This window comes from Xiphias gladius, chromosome 2, assembly GCF_016859285.1.
Source record: "Xiphias gladius isolate SHS-SW01 ecotype Sanya breed wild chromosome 2, ASM1685928v1, whole genome shotgun sequence".
Taxonomy (NCBI): domain Eukaryota; kingdom Metazoa; phylum Chordata; class Actinopteri; order Istiophoriformes; family Xiphiidae; genus Xiphias; species Xiphias gladius.
Window position 1 is genome coordinate 3,076,009 of NC_053401.1, and position 22,859 is coordinate 3,098,867.

The 22,859-nt window shown below is 43.5% G+C and overlaps 1 protein-coding gene across 3 annotated transcripts in view; it reads right to left on the reverse strand.

Annotated features, from left to right (window-relative positions):
• Window positions 1-22,859, reverse strand: part of usp6nl (USP6 N-terminal like) — a 76,101-nt gene that overhangs the window by 20,048 nt on the left and 33,194 nt on the right. For 2 of the 3 annotated variants that reach the window (XM_040150475.1, XM_040150467.1), the window contains 2 exons: window positions 8,380-8,453; window positions 751-830 (listed from right to left, as the gene is read on the reverse strand). In XM_040150475.1, the coding sequence (XP_040006409.1) occupies window positions 751-830; window positions 8,380-8,453 (154 nt within the window). Of the gene's footprint in view, window positions 1-750; window positions 831-8,379; window positions 8,454-16,153; window positions 16,173-22,859 lie in introns of those variants that run through there. The other variant, XM_040150483.1, reaches the window with a different exon arrangement.

Sequence of the window (22,859 nt, forward strand, 5' to 3'; positions counted from 1 at the left end):
GCACCCTCTTCCTCTGCAGTGGTTTAACGGCACCGACGGGAGACTTCGCTCCAGCAGCTGTTTATCTCAGTGAACCGACGCCTAACCTTCTCCCAACATTTGTGGCTGACTCAAGACTGGTTCTCTGCTCCACAGTGCCAGCCTTCATACCTGACCGAGCAAAGAGCCTTGGGTCTGAAAAGAGCATGAACATGCCCTTAAAGTTAACATCAACTCTTGCTCTAATCTTTCCGTCCACGCGGCATCTTGGGCCTAAAAAGTACACGATCGGATCATTGGTTCCTCTTGGCTCTTCTTCTGTCACCCATCTGCCCGGTCTGAAGCATCCTCCCCGGGCTTCACCCTGGGAAACCTCTGTCCCTGTCTTAAACAATCATATAACCCTGAGGTTTCTTTCCCGTCTTCCACCATCCTCCCATCTCTCCCTCCGCCTTACACCGCCTATGGTCTGGCTCGCACCGCTCTACCCTAACAAGGGTGCCTGTGATTGTGGCTAACCAGGCTGCGTCCTGCCTGCCTGCGCCAGCCTATATATAAAACACCCCAACACAGCGTTGTTTGAGAGCCTCGCAGCCTCCCGAACCAGCCTGACCAAAGCCACAAACAGACTCTTCTCTCAGCAACACAGCCTCTCATTTTCTCCCTCTTTCCTTAAGTGTGGTACCGCTGTTCATATTGGGCTTTGGAGGTTATTCATTTAGTTAATAGAAATAATGACAGGCTGCGATGGTTCGCTGCGCGTGTCCTTACTGGACGAAGCCGAAGCGGTCGATGACTTTGTACAGGTGGAAGTTGGTGTCCTCCCAGGGCTCCACAGTGGCCTCCTTTCCCTGGAATTGAGACGAGAGAAGGCAATAGCAGAGATTACATTCAAACTGAAAAGTATATCTGTTCATACGGTATCAAATCGAAACCTGCCAGATACTTAAATGACAAAACTTTTTGTTGATTTCGGCCATTTTACATTTATCGGGTAAAAAAAGTCAAAGCTTTGCGTCTCCAGTTTCTCTAATGGGAGGATCTGTGAAAAGGAATATTGAGCCTCCTGCAAAGCATGTACGACGGGACTTCTGAGGTCTACTCGGTCCCTGGTAACCAAGACCTGAACAGAATCTTTCAGGCCAGGTCTCTTTCCTTTGTGAAAATTACATTCAGGCATGTTGGTTTCAGTTAAGTGTTTTTCAGGGTCCACGAAGGCCTCTGATGTGTACCGCTGAGCAAGCGATGCTAGTAAATGCTAGATGAAGATTTAAAAGAGTCAGCTTTCATATTCTGCACGCCGCCTCGCCTTTTGGTTTTACACGTTGTCCGGTTTGTCCTTTTCTTTTTCATGGCTAATTCGACGTCTGACCAAGGGACGAAAGGTGGATAGCGGCCACTGGCTAAAACTGGCACAGTGATATGAAGACAATAAATAAAAAGATAGAGTAAGTCAGGATCTTAAGTAAGTGCACACGTGAGTGTGTAAAGCAGAGCTGAACCGACTGATTCATCAGGCGATCAAATGAAATTATGATAACTGATTGACCATTTCATTTTTAAAAAAAGGGAAATTGAGAAACACTCCCTGGTTTCAACTTCTCAGTTGGGAGGATTTGTTCCTTCTGCTTGACATTTATGACAGTGAACCGAAGTTCTGTGGTTTTTAGACGTTGCGAGGTCTCTTTCGGACGAAACAATCTAACCGACTGCATCATCTAAGGCTCTGGGAAACTTTAATGGACATTCTTCATTATTTTCTGACATTTTAACGGATAAACTAATAATCTGAGAAGATAATCAGCAGATTAATTAATAATGACAATATTTATTAGGTGCAGCCCTTGTGTAAAGTAAGTGTATTTAAACACAGGCTTGACTTTTGGCAAATGATATAAATAGTATTCAACACAGGACTTTCACTTGAACTAGTCTGTGTTATGCTCATCTAGTGAAGTTTTTCCTTCAATTTTCCTTTTTTTTTTAATTTGAATGCAAATAAAGTTATAATACAATATATAAAATTGAAAAAAGCAAAACAAAAACAATACCAAAAACCTTCATTTCTACGGATTTGACAACTGACGAATGAAAATTTTTTAAAAACTGAATTCATTTTGGAATCTTCTCATTCATTTTGGACTGGGTTTGGGTTTTGGACTGTTGGTCAAACAAAACGAGCGATTTAAAGACATCAGCTCGAATCTCAAATGATGTGACGGGCATTTTATAGTATCTTCTGCCAAGAGAGCCAAGAGAGCAGCCAAGACATTGATCTGCAGTGAACGTGACCGCGATCAGCTGCAGTCCAGCAGCTTGTCTGGTGCTGGACGTTCACTGTGCAACAGTGGCTTCTGACTGAGCTCCAAATTACATGCCACCCACGTCCTTCAGGGGCAGAGAACCATGTTTGACTGGCTGCTAGATTACGAGCGGAGCCAAGACTCCGGCGCCCTTGGGAAGGTGTGTTGGCACGAGTGTGTGTTTATGAGACACAAAGAAACTGTGTGTGTGTGTGTGTGTGTAGCAATGCCCACCTGCGTCACCATCTGACTCTAGGCCTCCTATAAACCGGCTGTAGTTACCAGCATAGACCAGTGAAACAAAACACAAGCTCACACTATAATGTGCTAAACGATGTAGACGTCACAGTTGCGTCTCGTCGACCTGAGGCCTTGTTGCGCTGAAAGCCGTGTCATCTAAAGTTCTCAAACTGATCTAAACATGAGCTGCAGTTTCAAGAAAGACAAAGTTTTAATTCGTGCTTCATCTCTCTTTTGAATTTCAGTCTCTTGCTGTTTTCAAATCCTTCAAGACTCCACTGTTTTACCTTCACAGGGAGTTGAAAGGGTCGGCTCGCCCCAGTTAATCACACGTGCTCTAGGTACCATTTTCTCTGGGAAAAGGCAGTCCCGGCAAAAACTGCTGATCACGTCGTCTGCGAACCACAGAGAGCGACCAGGATAAACACTCGGGGAAAAAGAGGTGTCGCTGCTGAACATTTAAATGTAGTCTTTCAACACTGTGAGCAACACGAGCAAATTTCAATTCACGCCCGCTGCGGGAATCTCAGGGTTGCCATGGATCCAGGGAGTTATGCTGCGGGCCGCAACTGGAGCCCAATTTCTTTGGTCCGTATTTGTTTACATTTTGGCAAACTGGCACCATTAAAAGTATACCAAATTAGCTATTAGCAGTTCCTGTTTGCAAGGTCCCCATGGACGTACCGACAACTATCACTTGACTACTTTCATAGTGAAGAAAACTTTAAAATGTGATGATTCTCAGGGGAGTTCTATAATTTCCAATCGGATTTATGGATGTTTGTTTACGACGGAGACTGGAGCTAACGATGTCCTTGGAAAGTCTAAGTCACACTGAATCCAAAAATACTTGCGTCATGTCTGTGCGTTCAGATTTGACTTGATTCATGACTCAGAGAAAAGGTGCGATGTCTGAAAAAAATAATCGCCACAACAACCAACCTCCCTTCACTGTCCCGTTCACCTCACGCGGAATCTTTGCCACAAGTCTCTCCCACGCCTCGTCACAGTTCACAAACTTCTACGCGAGAGCTACAGTAAACAAAACGCGTGCTGATTATGACCCACCGTGCCAGAAGGTTCCCTTGCTTGGCTGCGTGGTTTTCGTCTTCATTTGCATAGACAGCTTCAGCTGCTGTTCATTTCTCTGCTGATACAAGCCTGACTCCGAGTACTTACGAGTGCTTAATCAATCAGCGATTTAGGCCTCATTGTGTTGAAAAACTACAAAGCAATTAGAGGAAAATATAATCTGTTTGTTTGTTTATTCCTTTTATCAAAAAAAAGAGAGAGAAAAGATTTATGAACCAGAATCTACAAGTAGGTAAAAAAACAAAACAAAACAAGACTATTAAACCGTCATGTGAATTTAGAGCAGTACTTTCATTTTTATGTCTGAAAGCAAGGAGGGAGCTCCAGATGGAATAAACAGAAACGACCTCATTTAAACTTGTTTAATTTAATTATATTTTAAATATTGTGTATCAAATAAACATAAATGAAATTCTAACCAAGCTCCCATTAGCTTGTGCGCATATCCAAGAGTAGCACGCTGGGGTCCTGACCCCACAGTTGTGAGACTCTGGGCTACGATATAAATACTGTAAATGTACAAATATGACATTTTTTGCTTTGACTGCGAGTTTTAAACTGCAGCAAAGCACAAGCTACAAAAATACAGACGTGAAGACAATCTGACAACCTGAGTACTCTGAAAACACTGAGATGTCAAACTTAACGCTACAGAAACATCGGGGAACCCCCAACCCTGTCTGCTACCAGACTTTTCTGCCTCTCTCCACTGTGTGCGACCCGACATATCTTAAAAACGTTTCTTCATACAGTAACAGAGGCAGACGCAGAAGGCTGTCTGTGGTTTGACGGGTCCGTCTGATGACCAGATGTTGAGGTGAACTGTTTCTAAATCCATCTCCTCCCTCTTTCCGCACCCACTGCTCCATCAGCGGAAACAAAGCAGAAAAATAAATAACTTAAAACACACAGGCATCTCTGAGGACTCAAAAGAGCCTCAGTGTTTAATCCCGCCTCACTCCACGTGTGTGTCCGCAGAGTCAAGAGCACCACATCGTCATGGCTGACGCTTTTATCATTTCTCTCTCCGCTTAAAATCAATTTCAGGGGGAAAATTAAAGCAGGACTGCGACTGGTCGGCGCTCGCTCCTTCACGTCACCAGAGATCTGTGATGGACTGCACGAAAATCAGTCGCGCGCTTTCTTGCAGCGTGACGGGTCAGCATTTCGCCATTTTATTAATATAACTTGTACTTATTCACAACAATAAATCTGTGGTGGTCTACATTTTTTGGTTGTGACCTTCAATGATTTTTAGGCTCTTAAGGACATAAAACTGTTCATTTCACAAGAATTAAGCAAAGATTTGAGAAAAGTCTGGAAAAATAAACACGGTTTTGTGCGGCAGAATCTATTAGTTCCTTATTTCCTGCCTCTTAGACTTATCTCGCGACGCCTTGTTGGGAAGTGCTGAACAATCTCTGGTGTTAAATGCGGAACATCTCAGAATTTCCAAAATGAATCAGTATTTGTAGAAGATTAATGGCCAGATGTTCCCTCATTCAGTATCAAATTCACAAAATCTAGGTTGAATAATTTAATAATTAAAAAAAAAAAAAAACTAATATTTTATTAGTTACTTTTGGATGCTAGTGGCTCTGTGAGGCTTTACTCAGACACACAGGTGCTTTTTGCTGGTTAGTTCTCACTAACATTCATGTTTAGCAGGTAAAGTTTTCAATGTTCGACATCTTGGTTTAGCGTGTTAGCATTCTAACATTACTAGACACGAAGTACAGCTGAGGCTGATGGGAATGTCATTAGTTCTGCAGGTAGCTGCCCGTAAACCAAGGCATTGACGCTGGTTGTTGAGATTCAGCTCAAAACCCGAGATGTTAACCCCCGTGGTGGAGCTGGAGGACAAGTCTGGGGGATCACCGACGTCAGTAGGCTTCATCCTCTGGGGATCATGAGAGTCTGTAGAAAGTTTCGTGGCAATCCATCGAATAGTTGTTGAGATTTTTCAGTCTGGACCAAAGTGGTGAACCGAACTGCTGAACTCTATAAAAAAAGACTTGAATTCATTCAAGTGTGACACATTTGATCTGATCCAACCAAGCGGGAAGATATTAAATATTGGCTCCAATCGTCTACGACGAGTGGCCTCGGTCCAAAACCGTCAGCATCAGTGCTGGCAGTGAAAACAGACAGCAGCCGGGCCTGGGTGGATGTGTCATCTGGAAAACAAAACTCCTCATTTCTGTGCATTCTGAGAAGACGAGAAATCATTTTTTATGTCCACAAATGAACGCTGGCTGATGTGAAACGATGAGCCAGCGAGTGTGTGTGGTCGGCATGATAACCGACTCCATTAAACTCCTTCCATCCCCGACAGCGACAGCGACAATGACATTGATTTAGCTCCGATTGCGCCTCATTCCACCTCACACACACACGCACACACACACACACACACACACACACACACACACACACACACACACACACACACACACACGCGCACACACCTCCATCATCTCCTCTGCATGGTCTCTTCACTCTTAATGAGGCAGCTTGATTATGCAGCCTGCTGGACTAAATTAAAATGACTAATTTACAAACCAAGTGTGGTGGGCTGGTCTGACTGATACCGCCGGGCTGTGAAATAGAGGTGTCACTCAGGACGCATCCACGAACATACAGTAAAAATCAGACACACACACACACACACACACACACACACACACACACACACACACACAGCTGGGAAACTATGGAGAGTTATTGTCATATCACCGTACAGAAGTTAATGTAAATTTACAGATACTATAGGATGACTAGAGGAGGAAAGATCACAGCAGAGGTTTGAAGATTTATAGTCAAAGTAACATTTCAACAATGTTTCCTCTATAGTATTTAATATACCAGACACTTGTTAATAAAAACACAGACATCGGGGGGTAATTTATAAAACTCTCCGACGGGTTTATGGACGACATTAAGGGCACTATTACCTGCACGTCAAGTAATTTATGCTCACGGATCAAATAATAACCAAGTAATAACCAATATAATAACCCATCTACATAGTGGTTATATAATCATCTTTGTTTTGATTTTATCTTTGTAAAGGAGTAGAGCCTGACCGAAGTTTGAAAGACCGATACTGATATCGATATTCGAGGATAAATAAAGGTTTGAGAACAGTATAGTGGCCAATATTTGTTTCTGTTTTCTTTTTTTACTTAACATACCAGCTGAGGTAGGACGTTTTACGGTGACAGTAAATATAGTTTAACAGCAAACTGTGAACAGCTAACACCACAGGAAATTCCATATGATTAAAGATAACTGCAAAAAAATCTATAAAAACATTTATAAAAAGTATAAAAAACATTATATAACAAATACGCAAACACGAAAAGGAGAAAAATTAGCATTAAATATGATTAACACTTAGCGGGCAAAACTTGACTGTACTAACATTTCTTTTTACAATATCTGCTAATATTTGAACCGGTAGATTTATCTGTGATAAGCTAGAATGGGCCTGATAATCTGCCTGCCTCTATATCAATTGCTAACCAAAGTTTTAAATGGAAAACAATATTTAAGTGATTAGAGCTGAAACGATTACACAATTAATCGATTAGCTGATTGACAGGGGGAAAAAAAAAATCATCAACTATTTTGATAATCAATTCATCGTTTCAGTAATTTTCCAAGCAAAAATAGTGAAACGATGCCAAATATTGAGAGTATTTCCAGCTTTTCCTTGTCATTAATGTGAAGTAAATATTTTGGGGTATTTGGACCTTTAGTCCAGAAAAACAAGACATTTGAAGACGTCGCAATGGCTCCATGAACGTGACGGTTAATCAGTAAAATCAAACAATACCCGGCAGATTAATCGATAATGAAAATAACCAGTAGCTGGACGCCTAAAACGGATACTGGTTTGATTAAGCATCACTTTTCCAATAAGCTGGGGGGACTCGCAAGAGGCAGAGGTCAAAATCGAAGCAGCAGAAGCAGAGATATCCCGGATTGAAGAAAAAAAACAACAACCCTGGATCCTACACTTCCCATAATGCAGTGGGGGCGGTGTTTTTCGTTACATCCTTCCCGCCTGAACAACAGCCACATCTTCCAAACTTCCACACCCACAGATTGCAACGCGGGCTGTCTGAAAAATAAACGGGCGACGCTCTGGAAAACAATATCGGATACAGCATTGTTGCATAAACCGCCGCCGCTGGATCTCGGCCAATAAAATCACTTTGTGTCCATGACATCACATTAACCCTCCGCTGTTTAGTTGAATGACTAAATCCACATCTTTGTCCTTCCCCTTCTCTTAAAACTACTGTTCTGCAGAAGAAAGTTTTGTATCTCTCTTCCCCTTCTAACACAGTTAGTGTCCAGTCCTCTGAACGTGCGCGCACTGGGTGGCTTTTTAAATACATTACGCTTAATTTACGTGGTAATTTTTAAATTGCGCTGTCGATGAGAACAGTGCACCTGAAACGTGGCTCCTGCGGGGTAATCACAGCTTTGCTAAATATATGAAAATGTTGAAAACACAGAGCAGCAGACTCTGCTCGGGTTTCACCGGCAATGAGGCGATGAGTTATTGAGGAGATTCCACCACAGTGCTACGAAGTTTGGTAGAGTCTCAGCACGAGTGAGCGACTGGAGTTTGGTCTTGGATGACCACAGGGGAAAAAAAAAAAAAAAACCTATTGTTGTAAGTTGCAACTTCACCAAACCTCCTTCAGGATGAAGTACGTTTACCGCCGGCTGGGGGGGTGGGTTCTTAACGTACCTTGTCATACTTGGCGACTATGTCAGCCCGCTCCTGGTCGAGTTTCACCGCCGCATCCTGCTCGGTATCAGACGCTGGAGAGCAAAGCACAAGAGGGAGAGAGAGAGAGAGAGAAAGAGGGAGAGATGAAATGAGTGACGACAAGTTACAATACAAACATTCGGCTCAATGAGCTGCAGGCCAGCGGTGATCAGACTCTTTGTGCCGATGTTTCTGAGCTTTTACACAAAGACGAGAGAAGTCAAATCAAGTTAAGTCTGTCTTTGATATCCCTTTAAAGCGATGTCAGCATGCACGTGAGCGGTGGTTATGTGTCTTTGGGGCTGTGTTTGTTGAACTTCAGGCTTCAGAAGCAGCAGCAAAAAACAACAACAGGCTGTTAATCTTTGGTTTGCTCAAATTACAGGTGAGCTTCACGTCGTGCCCGTGGTTCTTTGCGTCTCACCGACGAGCGTTTTCCCATTTTAAACAGTAGTTTCAAACAGCGAACTAATCTCTTTCACAAAATACAAAATGTCCCCGGCTCAGGCTGACAGGACAGACACACAGCACAGACACAAAAGGGTGCCGAGGACCTTGAACTTGAAGAAAGTTTGTTAGCTTCAAAAAAAAAAAGAGGCTGAATTTTTGACACTGTAGACAAACAAGTTAAAATGCTGATGTTGTTGTAAAAGTATTTTACAATTGGTCTATTAACACACTATGTAACATCTGGCATGTCAGGGTAACATGCTAAATTTTGATAGTTGCTACCAAATGCACCAAATGGTCCCAAAATCTTTGCATTTCCTCGATACTCAAATTAACGTAAAGCAACGCAAGATCTGGCAAAAATGACAGTGAGTCACGACTGTCAGAAAGCTCAATTTACTGCTTTTTTACAGAGTGAACTCCTGAGTGTTTATTATGTGGGTAATGATTAATGATTTTAGACAAAGTGATGCTTACAGTAAGTTAGCATGTTAGCACGCTATGTGAGCAATCATCTGAATTCTCATTCATGCATCTTAGTCATTTCTTTATCCTGTAATGAATTCAAGAAAACTGTTGAAGTTTTGTTAAAAAAAAAACGTAAAAAGGTCCTTTAAAAGTTCCCCCTGTTCGTTTTCTGAGTTGTCAAAGCTGTTATCGCTTCTTACTTCACATATATAAGATTATTCTGTCAACACAGGCTGGCTTTGTGTTACTGCAACTCTCCCTCGGTGTGTCAGAGCCAAGAGCTGACGTGGAGAACAAACACATACACACAAACACAAACACACTCTCACACACACACACTCACTCTCACACACACACACACGCACACACACACACACACACACACACACGCACTTCTCGATGCACACTCGTCAGAAAAAGCTTGGTGAGGGCAGCGGGAACACTTCACTGCAAAACAGCCAGCGTGCCAGCCTGACCTCAGCCTGAGAGAATAATGTGCGTCTCTGTGTGTGTGTGTGTGTGTGTGTGTGTGTGTGTGTGTGTGTGTGTGCGTGCGTGTGTGTGCGTGAAGCAGGCTGATGAGAGGAGCTCCTTAAAACTGAGAGCTGCTTTGACAAGAGACGTCACAGTGGCACAGAAAGGTTTTGTGTTTGCCGAGTGCGCACGCACGACACTGTGTGAGTGGAAAGGTGTGCATTGCTGTTGCTGCACACGGCGACAACACACACTAAAATAGACACTTCTCACTTCTCCGTGTACCCCGGGATTGTAAATTTGCATTTCCCAAAGCACGTTTCCACTCTCGTATCGGACAAGATCTGTCACACCCGTAACAGTCGCGCACACATCCTGATCCAGCCAACCGTGACAGGCTCTTAAACATCGGACGTGCGTTAACAAAGCTGGCACACAGCTTTGACCCCACTATTAAGTGGGGTCATGTTGTGTTTAGGTTGAATACAGCGTGCGGCACGTAGTAACGGAGGTGTAAAAATGAATCATACCTCCAAGCAGCGAGAGGAGAAGCAGCCAGCAGAACAAAACACTACAAGTTAAAGCCATCGTGATAAACACCCTAAAGAGGATGAATATTAACATGGTATGTGCTTCTAAAACATCCTGATGGAACGGTTACTGTTTAGTGGCAACTGTACAACATCCTGCCTCCGCACAAATCTGCCGTAATTCTCCAATAACCGGACTTTAATTTGGAATTACAGCTTGTTCCGGTGATTTTCTGGACTACTTTCATGGGTCAATCACAGTTAGGACGACATTGTACTCATCAAGTCGGCTGCTGAGAAACGCACACGACGTCGCCAAAAAAACGTTTTTGAGGGGAAACAGTGAAATTACAGTGGTTTTGTTAGAGAATCTACACAAAGTACAATATTAACTGTGGTGGTTCCTGCATTAGTACATAGCCTTTCCAAAATGGGGGAGAAATGTGTGTGTGGGGGTGTGTGTAGGTGTGTGTCTTGTATAAATTTCTGACTATTATTTCTGAACGGTCATAAAACTGGACCAACTGAAATATGCTGGGAATTGGGCTCAACTGTCCAAAGACAGTCCCGATTGGAAACAATTCAACTGACCCTTTAATGCGGAACAAATTCAGGACAAAGTCCAGCTGTGATGCATGAAAATATCTTTAAACCCAATATCTAATACTAACATGTTTTAACAGTGGATTCGTGAACAGTCTTTGCCTGTACAAAACGCACATAAATACGAAGACACCGATCTCTGCACAAACTATCGGGCTACGAGCAGCTTATCTCAAACTACCTTGGCCTCCCAAAACCCCACATCGTTCAAATCCCAGCAGTTATGCAATATTCCCAGTTCCTTTCTTTCTGCCAGTTTTTCAGCCCTTCGACGGGAAGTATTTGACTCCAGTCATTCTCCAACTTCCTCTCTGGGTCTCTGGGGTCCGACGGGAGGAACGGCTTCGCTGGAATTCCAAAACGCTCCGAAACAAACACGCTCCTTTATTGAGGCGGCTGGCATTTTTATGACAGGACGGTTTTGTGTCAGTGAAAGGCACGTCGCTGCCGAGCTGCCGAGAGCACACGCAGTGGGAGAAGATGCCGGGGGTTGGGGGTCCGTACCCGGACAAGGCAGACTGTCTGGGGCAAATAAACAGATTACAGTAAAGCCTTCTTCTGCTGGGAAGTCCACCCCAGGAGGTCCCGCGGTTCCCATAGTGAGAGCGAAAGGAATTGGGGAGGACATGGGATTCGGTCCTTTCTTTCGCACTGAAGCTCAGCCTTAATTCTGAGCCATATTAGTATTCCGCGGTGGCCTGACTTAAGCTAAATGCAATTAGGCCCCTTTTCATGCTTCAGGGATCACATTGGCATCCGTGACGGAGACCGAGGTTGTGTGTGTTTTTATTTGTGGCCGAGGTGCTCCTGTTGGACTTGTAGCGAGTCCAGGGAGTTTATGGCCAATTGTAGGAGAAAACCCCTTGTGACTTAAGATAAAACATCCTGTTAACTTCAGCTCTGTAACGTGTTTACCATCACGTGCCCCCAACGGGGACTTATCTACACCGTACACGAGAAGTTAATCGCGGCGGAACTTTTAATTAAAATACCGATTTTGCTTAGTAAATGGGATACACTCTGTCGTGAATTACAATTTCGTAAAGTTTAACTTTAACTTGTTTTGGAAAGTGATGACTCAGCCTTGCATGTGCCCTGATCCCAGTTTGAGAACAGATGGTCTCAAGAGAAAAATTAACCCTGTAACAAATAAGTACAGCTAAAAAAAAAATAAAGAAAGAAAGAACAAAATCTCCAGAACAAGAAAATGAATGGAATTGAGCTGGTTCTGTCAACTACTTTAGAGATGGAGCAACATGATGATTCATTTTGAGATGTTTTTTGGACACCCGGCAAATCGAAGTCTGATATTCGCTCTCTTTTAGCTCCTCTAACTCCTGAGAAAAATATCCGGCTCTTCGGCTGCTTAACGCTCCACTGTGTTCACCAGCGAGACGCTAACTGTGTCGCTGTGTGGCTTGGTGCTGAGCAGGTAGTGGACAGTGGGTTTTCAGAGCTTCTTCTTCTTTTTCATACAGTAGATGTGCTGTAAAACCAGAGCAATTTCACCGGATGAAATGAACAGCTCAGACCATTCTGAGAAGCACAGTAAATCACTCGAGACATCACATGAAGTGGAAATAGATTAAACAGGCTGAACAACCAGATTAACCAGCAAAAGTACAATGCTAAGTCACAACATCTAACAGTTTAACAGGATCTGCGGGTGGATAATTCCTTTAAAAGACAACCTTTCTCACTTGTCATCCTGCTCATCCCTCGTTACATGGCTAGAAACCCTCCCACTGAGCTGACCTTCCGCTGCCTCCGCTCTGAGCTGCCAGTCACTCCCCCAGCGGCGAGGCCGACGTCAGCGCCAGCTAACTCTCCCCCCGTCCTGCTGTGATTAAACCCCCCCCCCCACCCGTCCGTCCGTCCGTCACCTTCCTGGCCAGCTGGACGCTGCCCCGTCCCCCCGCTCTGCCCTTCACTCCTCATGCTGCATTCAGGTCACATGGGAATTTACTGTCGGCACTCAGGAGTCTGGTGGAGTCAGACGTGTTGACGCATGACAACTCATCCGAAACCATCACAATACATGAAGAAATCAGGAAGTTAGGTGTAACTTCCCCAGAAGCGTTAACCAACCCGCAGGTGATGTGAACACTGTTTTTTTTTTTTTTTTTTTTTAAGTAGGAAGCTCACACTGCTCATCACGTTTTTTTTTTTTTTTTAATCTAGCAGCCTAAAAGCCAACTGTGATTTCCATGTTGTCACTTGTCTCACTTGCTAACAGCAAAGTGAAAACCTGCACATTCAACGCTGTGTTGATGGAAAAATGTTGATTAGGACACGAAAAAGGAAGACGTCAATAGAATAAAGTGGAAATTATGCCAATATTTTCATCAGTCCAATATTTTTGTTACTTCTTTTTCCTCTTATTTTTCAGCTTTTACTTCTTTTATCTCTACTTCTACCTTACATCAACTACAGGTCTAAATAAAGGGGAATAAATACAATTAAAAGCTAATTCATCTTGAGACAACGTGAATTATTCCTTTTTATTCATTTAATTAAATTTAATTTCTAAACGTAAGTAAAAATAAGATGAAGATAAATAGAACGAATGACTGAAAAATGGTCGTCTCTAAGCTGTTTCTCAAGACAAAAAAAATTGGGGATTTTGCAGTTGGAGATGTTGTTCAAGGGCTGTTAAAGAAAGAAGTTGGTACTTCTAGCTGCCTCACCAGATTGTTGATGTGATGAACACGACGACACGCCTCAACAACTCAAGAAGTGTCATGCGCACCGCGGGTCCAAAGGGCAATCAAACGCTAGCTGAGATACGCACACATGCTGGTGATTATACAAGATGTGAGCCATTAAACCCCTGATTTTGACTGAATGCCGAAAAATTATTCTCTAGATTTGGCTTTTAGTCCTGGTCTTCCCACTTGGCAAATGCCTAAGCTAGACTTTGCATGTAAAAGATGAAAAAGGGGAGGAAATGTGAGGCTGAAGCCTCGATAGAATCATTACCGGCTGCGACAGCGTGGCTGGTTTTGTTTTTCTTACATGTGTATGTGTACGTGTGCGTTATCATTGCAAAACTTGGTCCTGGACACACCTACTGTAGCCGGAACTACCACGGGTGTCAGTCTGTCTGTGGACAGATTTTGTCACCGCGATAGCGTCACAACAAGATACGTTCACGAAACGTTACAGGCTCGTAGTTGAGATCAAAATGAAGGCCGAGTTCGAAGATGGATGTGGTCCAAGCAAGGGCGCTGGAAGTAAGGGGGTTGCGAGTAGGGAAGGAGCCACTGGCCCTTGGCCCACATTTGTTTAAGTCACGGTCCACTGTATCCCAGTTTCAATCATTCTCGTCCACTCCAAGACGTTAGGTAAAACTACGGACCAGCCTGAGATCGAACCGGCCGCGACACATGCAAGTAGTCATGGGTCGGAACGTCGGCATGTCGACGGGCGTTGAGGCTGCCGTGATCCCGTCACATGATGGTCTGTAGTTTAGGCTCAAAATTTAATTTTGCCTGCGGCCACAACACTGCGGGCCATGTGACAGGAAGTGTAGCGGGGCGCATCTGTGTGGCTGTTCCTCATTATCACTGATGTAAAAGACTGGCACTGACAGCGAGCAACACGACAAACATAATCACAGCCTCTCTCCTCCTTTCATTTCCTCTGCTCTCCTGCAGCCCTCTCTTTTGGCTGCTGTAATGAGCCCTCTTTGTTCTCGACGTTAAGGAGTCGTCGCTTGTTACAGCTCTTTGCTCCTCTCATAGATGCCATCTGCACCGAAAGAGGAATAATAATAATAATAATAATAACAATGATAATGATAATAATGATAATAATAATAATAATGACAGTAATAATAGTGGGGAGGTTGCTAGGAGAAGAACTCATTTCCTGGCTTTTGTTCTTGCACTCACGCTTCCCTTGGTTCGGCCGTGGCGTTTCTTCCGCTGAGGCCAGAGTTCTGGCCGCTAAAGCCCACACAGGACTTCCACTTATCAACCATGTGCTCACTGAACATGCACAGAAAACACATTCAAACATACGCAAACCCTAGATCACCCGATACACGGTATGATACTTCCATCATGGGACACGGATATTGTTATCAGTTCTCTTGTCTAGTGCTGTATTGTAGGTTTTTTCTTACAGTTGCACGTAGAACTGAAAGAATTAGTTCAACAGCAGAGGAATAATTAGCAACGTAGACTTTTCTCTTAAAATGAATTTGCGTGAATTTGAATTAATTGCATTTCCAGTAATGCAGAGGTGGGAACTTTCCTGCATTTTAACAGCGCTCTAGGCTCAAACTATGCACATTTGCATAGTTCTTTTCTAGACTCAGAGTAGACACTTTTGCAGTTTTTCTAGGTTTATTCCGCACTTGTACACATATTTTTCAAAGCTGTCTATGAAAACTGAAAGCAAAAAACATGCATAGGACTGATTCAAGCTCTCTCAAACACTATCTTGCAGGTTAGAAGAGCTGCATTGCATGTTTTTCGCATGAAAATCATGAATTGATCAGCAGAATTAATTGGCAATAATTCAAATAATTGGTTGACTGTTTAAGTCATGTTTTAAGTCTGTCAAAAGCGACAGAGACCCCCCCCCCCCCGCTTCAAACTCCTCAAATGTCAAGGTTTTCTGGTTTTCTTAGTCCTTCACATTAAACTGAAAATCGGTTTAAAAACATCGTCTTAGGCTCTATTTTCTGACATTTTGCACAGCAGACCAAATGACTGATCAATTAATCCAGAAAATAATCAGCAGATTAATCAGTACCGAGACAGGTACTTGTTAGTTGCAGCCCCAGTTGTACAGACATTGTCATACATTGTAGATCCTTTTCCCTGCGACTGCCATACCTGCTGCTTTAACCGCTGTTTTTAAATTCTGCCCGAACTAAAGTCAAGACGTGAAAATCCGGGCTGCGCGACGTGAACTGGAACAGTTGTAAATATGCTGCACGTGGCATATTTTAACAAAGCCGTTTGAACAACGCACAGTCAGCGCTGCTCGTCTGAGTAAAACTGAAACATGTAGCACCGTTATGTAAGAGGTAGCTGAGGCGTTGACACAGTGACACAAACACATACACACACACACACACAGACACACAGACCAAATGATGTCACCCACTTCACAACAAACAACTGATGAGGCAACTGCAGACACCCCACGGTGGTTATTACAGTGGTTCCAAAACGCCAACACCCATCACCCGTCTCCTCCCAGTCTGTGTTCCTAACCTAAGGTTCGACCACAGGAACGTGCCGTGAGCTCTGCACACACTCCAGCAATCGCGGACTCCGGCCATCCTGATTCTCCTGTGGCTTCCAGACAAACAAACAGCTTCCACATTGTCTTCTTCTGTGCACCCTTCTGTGGTGCTGCTCCTGAACTGTATTAATACTGTTAAAGGGCTTGGATCGACTCCGATCGAGCTGTACGTTTAATTATTAGCTCCCGCTTGGCTGTGCTAATTAAGCTAAATGCTAATGTTAGCATGCGAACGTGCAGCACCCTCAAGTGAGACGGGTGACCCCATTTAGCAACCGGTGAGGCAACTGCAGACATTTCACAGTACACCATCATCTATCATCAGCATCTAATATTAGCATCTAATATCGGGGCATTATATTTAGAAGCAGAGTGTCAGGACGGAATAGTTTACAGCTGAGTGTCTGCAGTTAGCTCCTCGCTTGCGTGCTGCTCATTCGGCGGTTGTGTACAGAGCAGCACTGGCCTGAGCATCACACAACCTCACAGCCACGTTATGGTGATATTCTACAACTGTAACAATTTTTGGGGTTTTTTTGTTGTTTTTGTTTTTTCCCCAGTTAGGGCAGCCGGGATACGCAACGCTCTACCAGCGAGTATCGGAGAGTGTAGTCCTTTTTAAATTGTAAACGTAGTCTGAAAAAAATGGCTGACGGACGCGCAGCTCTGCAGCCACTGAGCTGAGATACATACTGGTTTGTTGGCATTCATCAGCACAAACTGTTTGTTATCGTGTTTTGATTACTGCTGGTATAATTGTCTCTCTCTCTCTCTTGATATCTTTTAATGTCTGTTCTCAAAGTTTGATGTCCTCTATGAGATCAAACCTGCACATCGGAGCTGCGGCCTCCACGCAGGGGACTACAGGCAGAAATGACCTTTGAACCATATCTGGTGCAGTAAATATATGTTGTCCCTGTTAAATAAACAATGTGATGAATAAATGTTAATCTGCTAAAAAGCTGACGGAGACTCTGGGCATCACTTTTACATGTACGTTTGGCCTGTTGGTGGCGCTAGATGAAATGTCGGGGATCATCAAATTTATCTGGATCCGTCCTCCGGTCAACATGAATGTTTGTGTCACCTTTTCTGGAAATCCATACAGTATCTATCAGGAGACGACACTTGAAGGCCAATACTGATATTTATTTAAACCTTTTGCAGAGACACACAGACTAAAGGGAAAATTCACCGTATTCTTGGAAACGGAGTATTATTTTGTCCTCCGACCTTTTCCCTCACACTGCGTTTAAAGTGAACCGACGGAATGATCCGAACCGGAACCAAGTCAGTTATCAGATTTGGAATCAGTTCATTTTCCCAGTATTAAGCAAACATGTACGCACAGATGTACTGCCTGTACCGTCAAGCTAGAGCAACAGAAACGTCCAACTCCCCAACTGGACAGAGCCCTTTCATTTTTTACCTCTTTTCACGCCATCCAGTGGATCCTCCGAGCGAGTCACGGCCTTAGTCCGCATCGGTCACAGCTCAGCCGGGTCCAGCACACTGAGTCACAAACTGAACTACCTCACCCCATCACTGTCACTAACCACTGCTACACACACAAGAGACAGGGAGGAAACACGAGCGAGGGGCCAAGAGACGTGAGATCAGACACGCTGCGGTCAACAATGCTACCGTTTGTTACTGCGGCTCCAACGCGGACTGACAGAGACGGACGGACAGACTTCAGGGACGAGTCGGTCCCACTCACAACATTCCCCACCCAAACACAACAACACGGCAACAACAAGCTCCATTCAGCGCATCAGAGAGAGAGGACAGAGGGGATGGCTGTTTTCGGCCAACTGACGAGAGTCTCGGGGAAGTTTTTCCAAATGTCACAAAAAATAAAATGCGACTTATCAGATGAGTTCTTTCGGTTGAGTTTAAAAAGCAGTAGCGGCGAAATGCACTTGTAAAACAGCTCCTCTTTAGCAAGAGAGCTACACAGCGAGTTGACTTGATCGTGCCAAGGCAAACTCATTATTTAGGTAACAAATTTAGAAATTAAATACTTTTCCCCAATGTGCATAAAAGTTTCTTTGAAAAACTTCTTTGCTGCACCTCTTTCAAGTCCAGCATATATGAGTGGAAGCTGGGAAAGAGAGAGAGAGGCTGAAGGGGGCAGATGAAGACAGTTTGGTGATAAACAGTTTCCATTAAATCTTCATTATGAAATGGACGTGATGTACCATGAAGGGTCTTGTGATGTGGCGTATCAGAGACGAGAGAGAGGGCGGGGTTGGCGGGGCTGAAATGAACCACAGGCGGAGGAAAAAGAAAAAAAAGAAGCTCCCGCTTGTCATCTCGGCTCTATCTCGGTGCTGCATCAGAACAGGAAATATCTCTGTCAGCGAGGGGAGAGTCAGCGGGTGGGACTGAAGTGCCGCTATCACTTCTGAAGCTCCAGGGTCAAAGGAGAGGGTGGATATTTACTGCTCTTGGGCCTCATCGCCATCTAACTCCACTTAATCCATGTCTGCATTTGTGCCTCGGTACGTTGAAAGGTGATGCTGAGTCAATACCCGGATTCACAAAGCACCGTGGCTTGAGGAGGCTTGTAGCTCTCATTTTTTGCAAAACAAAATCCACGGGCGACAATTACAGCGTCATGTATCGCCACTCAGGGCACTTAATCAAGGTCAAGGAAACATCATGGTCTCGCCTCAATACAGAAGTTTGCAGTGATTCGACCAATGCGATATGATTTTTTTTTTTTTTTTTACTTCATTAGTACTTAATCAAAATCACAATCTTTCCCTAAACTTTTGTGGTGGGTGATTTTGTTGCCTCAACCTAACCCCACGCAGGACTCCAAACGTAATATGGAAAACAAATTGATACTAAAGAGCGTAATTTCTAGGAGACAGGGTTGTGGCTAAAGAGCAACTGTAAGGTAAAAGTGCCGCTCTGTAAGATCGGTTCAACAAGACCACCAGAGTGGTCTGATCTGATCTCGACACATCGTTACAGGGGTCGGGATCTCCCAGGGAGACTCCCGTGCGAGCTTCTAAACTTAAAACGTGATGAATCGGAAAGCCTCTAAAGAAGATTTCCACCATTGGACACCGAAACCAAAGGCGACAATACAAATAACAAAAATAATCAAATTAATCAGATAAAATGTCATCTGTCGGATAATTTACGACGTCCCAGCATCAGAAGTAGAGGACGGAGGAACGCCAGTGTATTCTTTGTCACAGAGGAAAGGACATGTGAACGTAAAGACGAAAACATTCTGACAATACTGTTCTTAAACTCCAGTATGTTTGTCTTTCAAATGCGCTGTTTGTTTTTCTTTACTGGCACTTATGCAACTTCAATGCCCTACCTGTTTCCTGTCTTCAGCTCGGTATCTGAGTTGCAAACGGGCAGTTTGTTGAGTGGGTGGCCTTCCTGGCAATTGCAGGCAAAAACAAGCACTGACCTAGTTGTTGCTGTGAATAAATTAACAAAAAGTGCAAAAAACAAAAAGCAATAGGCAAAAATGCTCGGAATGAGATGATTCAGATGTGTAGCTGCACCGAAAAATTAAGTCCAACCTCAGTCATGAAGCCTCATCGCAAACACGTGTGTTTTCAATGCAAGTTGATCTGGCTGAAGAGTTTCGCGGTCGGCATCGGCCGAGGACTCCAGCACCGGCGCGCGTTCCCACAAGGAAAATAATACTCAATATCAAAGTGTCTGTCGGCGGGCGCAACAGCAGCCCGGAACATAATTAGATGCAGTCGTATTGTTCAAATAGGCTAAATGTGGATGCAGATCTGAGGCAGGCAGTGCTAAATACAGGTTCAAGTCCTCCCAGGAGAAAAATACCCATGAGATCATCGTTCCCTTCTTCTCTTTTTTCATGAGGTTTAATATTGTAATTGCAGTTTATATCATCGGCTTTTTCTTTTGACTCGTTTTCAGTCATTTGCTCTTAATGTAAAGCACTTTGAGCTGCGTTTTCCTGTACGACAGGGGCAAAATAAGTGTATTATCATCCTCTGCAGCTCCGACAGACAATCGCAACCAGTTTTTTAAAAGTCACTGTTCCTCAAAGGCTTCTAGTCCAACTTCCTCACTGGTTAAGGTTTGGGTCCGACGTCATTTCCTTCATTTCCTCGTTTTGTCGGCCCAAAAAAACAACACGCACCCTTGTTTACTGCCCTTACGCCGTTATTAATGCCAGATTAAACCTCTGTTCCTCACTGGAGAACGATTTCCCTCTCAGGTTGGCAAACTCAATCCGACCACATTCAAACCCTGTCAAAATAAAAGACTGCGGCTGATTTAAAGGCTATATCCCACCGAGTCGACTTGATTAGCTATCTGTTGAGCACGTGCAGATGGGACATTGTAGAAAAGATGCCTCTGTGATTGGACGTATTCAGACTGGCCTCATTTCAGAGAGCAACTCTGGACATCAAAGCTGTGTGGTCTCTGGAAAAATGGACAAACTGACAAAGAAAGGATTCAGATTTAGAGCTGTAAAAGAGGGAATACAGGGAATAAGAAGTAAAATATGTTATAAAAAGTTGGGGTTTTTTTAGTGTGCAACGACTGACATATTTCTTTGTAAAGTAAACAGCCTAAAACCGGTGCAAACAGACACACAGACACGTATAAAAACAACACTACTGCATGCAGCTTTGAAATCTGCCACTAATCTGATGGAGCTACGACGGAGGCTGTTATCACCACAATCCTCAGAACTCGGTGCCAGCGTGACTGTCACCAGTTTGTCATTAACAAGACGGGACAAGTCGGGGCGGGAAGCGCAGAAGAAAAAAAAAAAAAAAAAACACCGCTGCACGGTAGCAGCTTCCACTGCACAGCCAGAGATCCGAGACAAAATGAAGAGGTGCAGAACTTTGGAGTTTTTTGAGGCCAATTTTAATCTTTTCGGTCAGAAGCTGCCAAGACCTTTTAATGTTTTGGTGTAATGATAGTATTTCTGCTGACCGCTTTATTTGCTTTGTAAAAAAACAAAAAACATTTAATGTGTTTAATGTTGTGTGGTTGGTTTGATATGCCTTTTGTTTTAGAGAGTGATTTTTAAATAGCTGTGTATTTTTCTTCTATTCCAAGTGGACACAAGATATTTAGTCAAGACATTCAGACTTCGATAAAAGAGTGGGTTATTTTTACATAACATATGCATGAAAGCACTTTTTTAAAACTATTGGACATTCAAATACAGAACAAATGATTAAAAACATAAGAGTTTTCCACAAAATATTCTTTATTCTTAGCCAGTAAACTTCTTAACTAAAAACCTAAAAGTACAACTATGGTTTTCAGACGTAATATGTAGATTTTCACAGGAATTTTATCATGATGATTTGATCATATCATGATATTGATTTATGACTTTCTGTTGCCAAAACGAATGCTTCACAGTCTTAAATAACAAAACAAGTTCTTGAAGTTTCTGTTTGCAGGTGTGAGACCTTGGTCTGGCGTACTGCAAAACAGCAGAACATTGTGTATCGCACTAAACTGCTCTGCCTTGAAGGCCCGACAGCGGCGGTATGAAGTGTACCGCTGCCTTGCCCTTTAGGGAGCACAGGCAGGCAATTAGCCCGGCTGCCACAGTGTGGATGTCAGCAGGCAGCTTCAACCCAACACCCACTGGGCCTGGACTCTCTGCCCGGCCCCCCTTAACGAACCAGCTCTCTCTTCCCCTCAAGCTCCGGTCCACACGTAAATATAAGAGGTATCCTTGTTGGAAGGTCCTGGTGCAGTATTTGAATATGTGAGTGAAGCCCTTCAATGATACCACAGCAGAGAGAGAGAGAAGCAGAGAAAGAGAGAGAGAAGTATGGGGGGCTCCTGAATAATGCAGAAGGATACCGAGCTGCCGAAGGTGCTGACCGGGGGAAGGCAGCAGTCTGGCAGCAGCAGAGTCTTCCTCTATACTTGTTATAAATCCGAACTCCTCCTCCCTTGACTACAGGCATCAGATCAATTCTGCTGCAGAGAAAAGCTCCGTTTGTACAGGACCAGTATTACCTCCGGATCCTCCAGGGATTTGGAATAACTGGAGAGATAATGAGATAATGAGAGGAAAACTACCATATTTTGCCAAACACCAAGATTAACTCCAGGGTTTCCTCCAGAGCCTGCCATTGCCACAATGACTGCCTTAAAACCAGACTCCAAGGCCAGAATCAATGCTGTTAGCAGGATTCCCAGTTTTTAGAATTTAGCAGCTATAGTCAATTAATATAAGTTAGCCAAACTAAAAACATAAACAGTTAGCTGTTGACCTTGAAGGGTCAGTATTGACCTTAGAAATTTGTCAGCTAAAAGAGCCGCAAATGAATTTTGAATTTCAATCCCAAAGTCAAATACTGATGTAATATTTGTCAGTACACCAAATATTTGCCGGTATTTGATGTACTTTCTATTACCTATTCTAGGTTTCATTCATTATCTATAAAGCAGCGTCTGTTTGAACCTCTCCCAGACAATACTGGCTCCAACGCTGCAACTCTTACATGAACCAGCATCTCGGTGGTGCGAATATTTGTTTTTATCTGTGCTTGCTCCTTCTTCTTTCAGACACAAATATACAAAGGCTGCAGTGGAAATAATTAATGAGTGCTCCGATAGTATTTATGAAGTCATAATGAGGTCCCAGGGCAATTCTACTCCAGTGTGAGCTGGACAAGCTGCTTT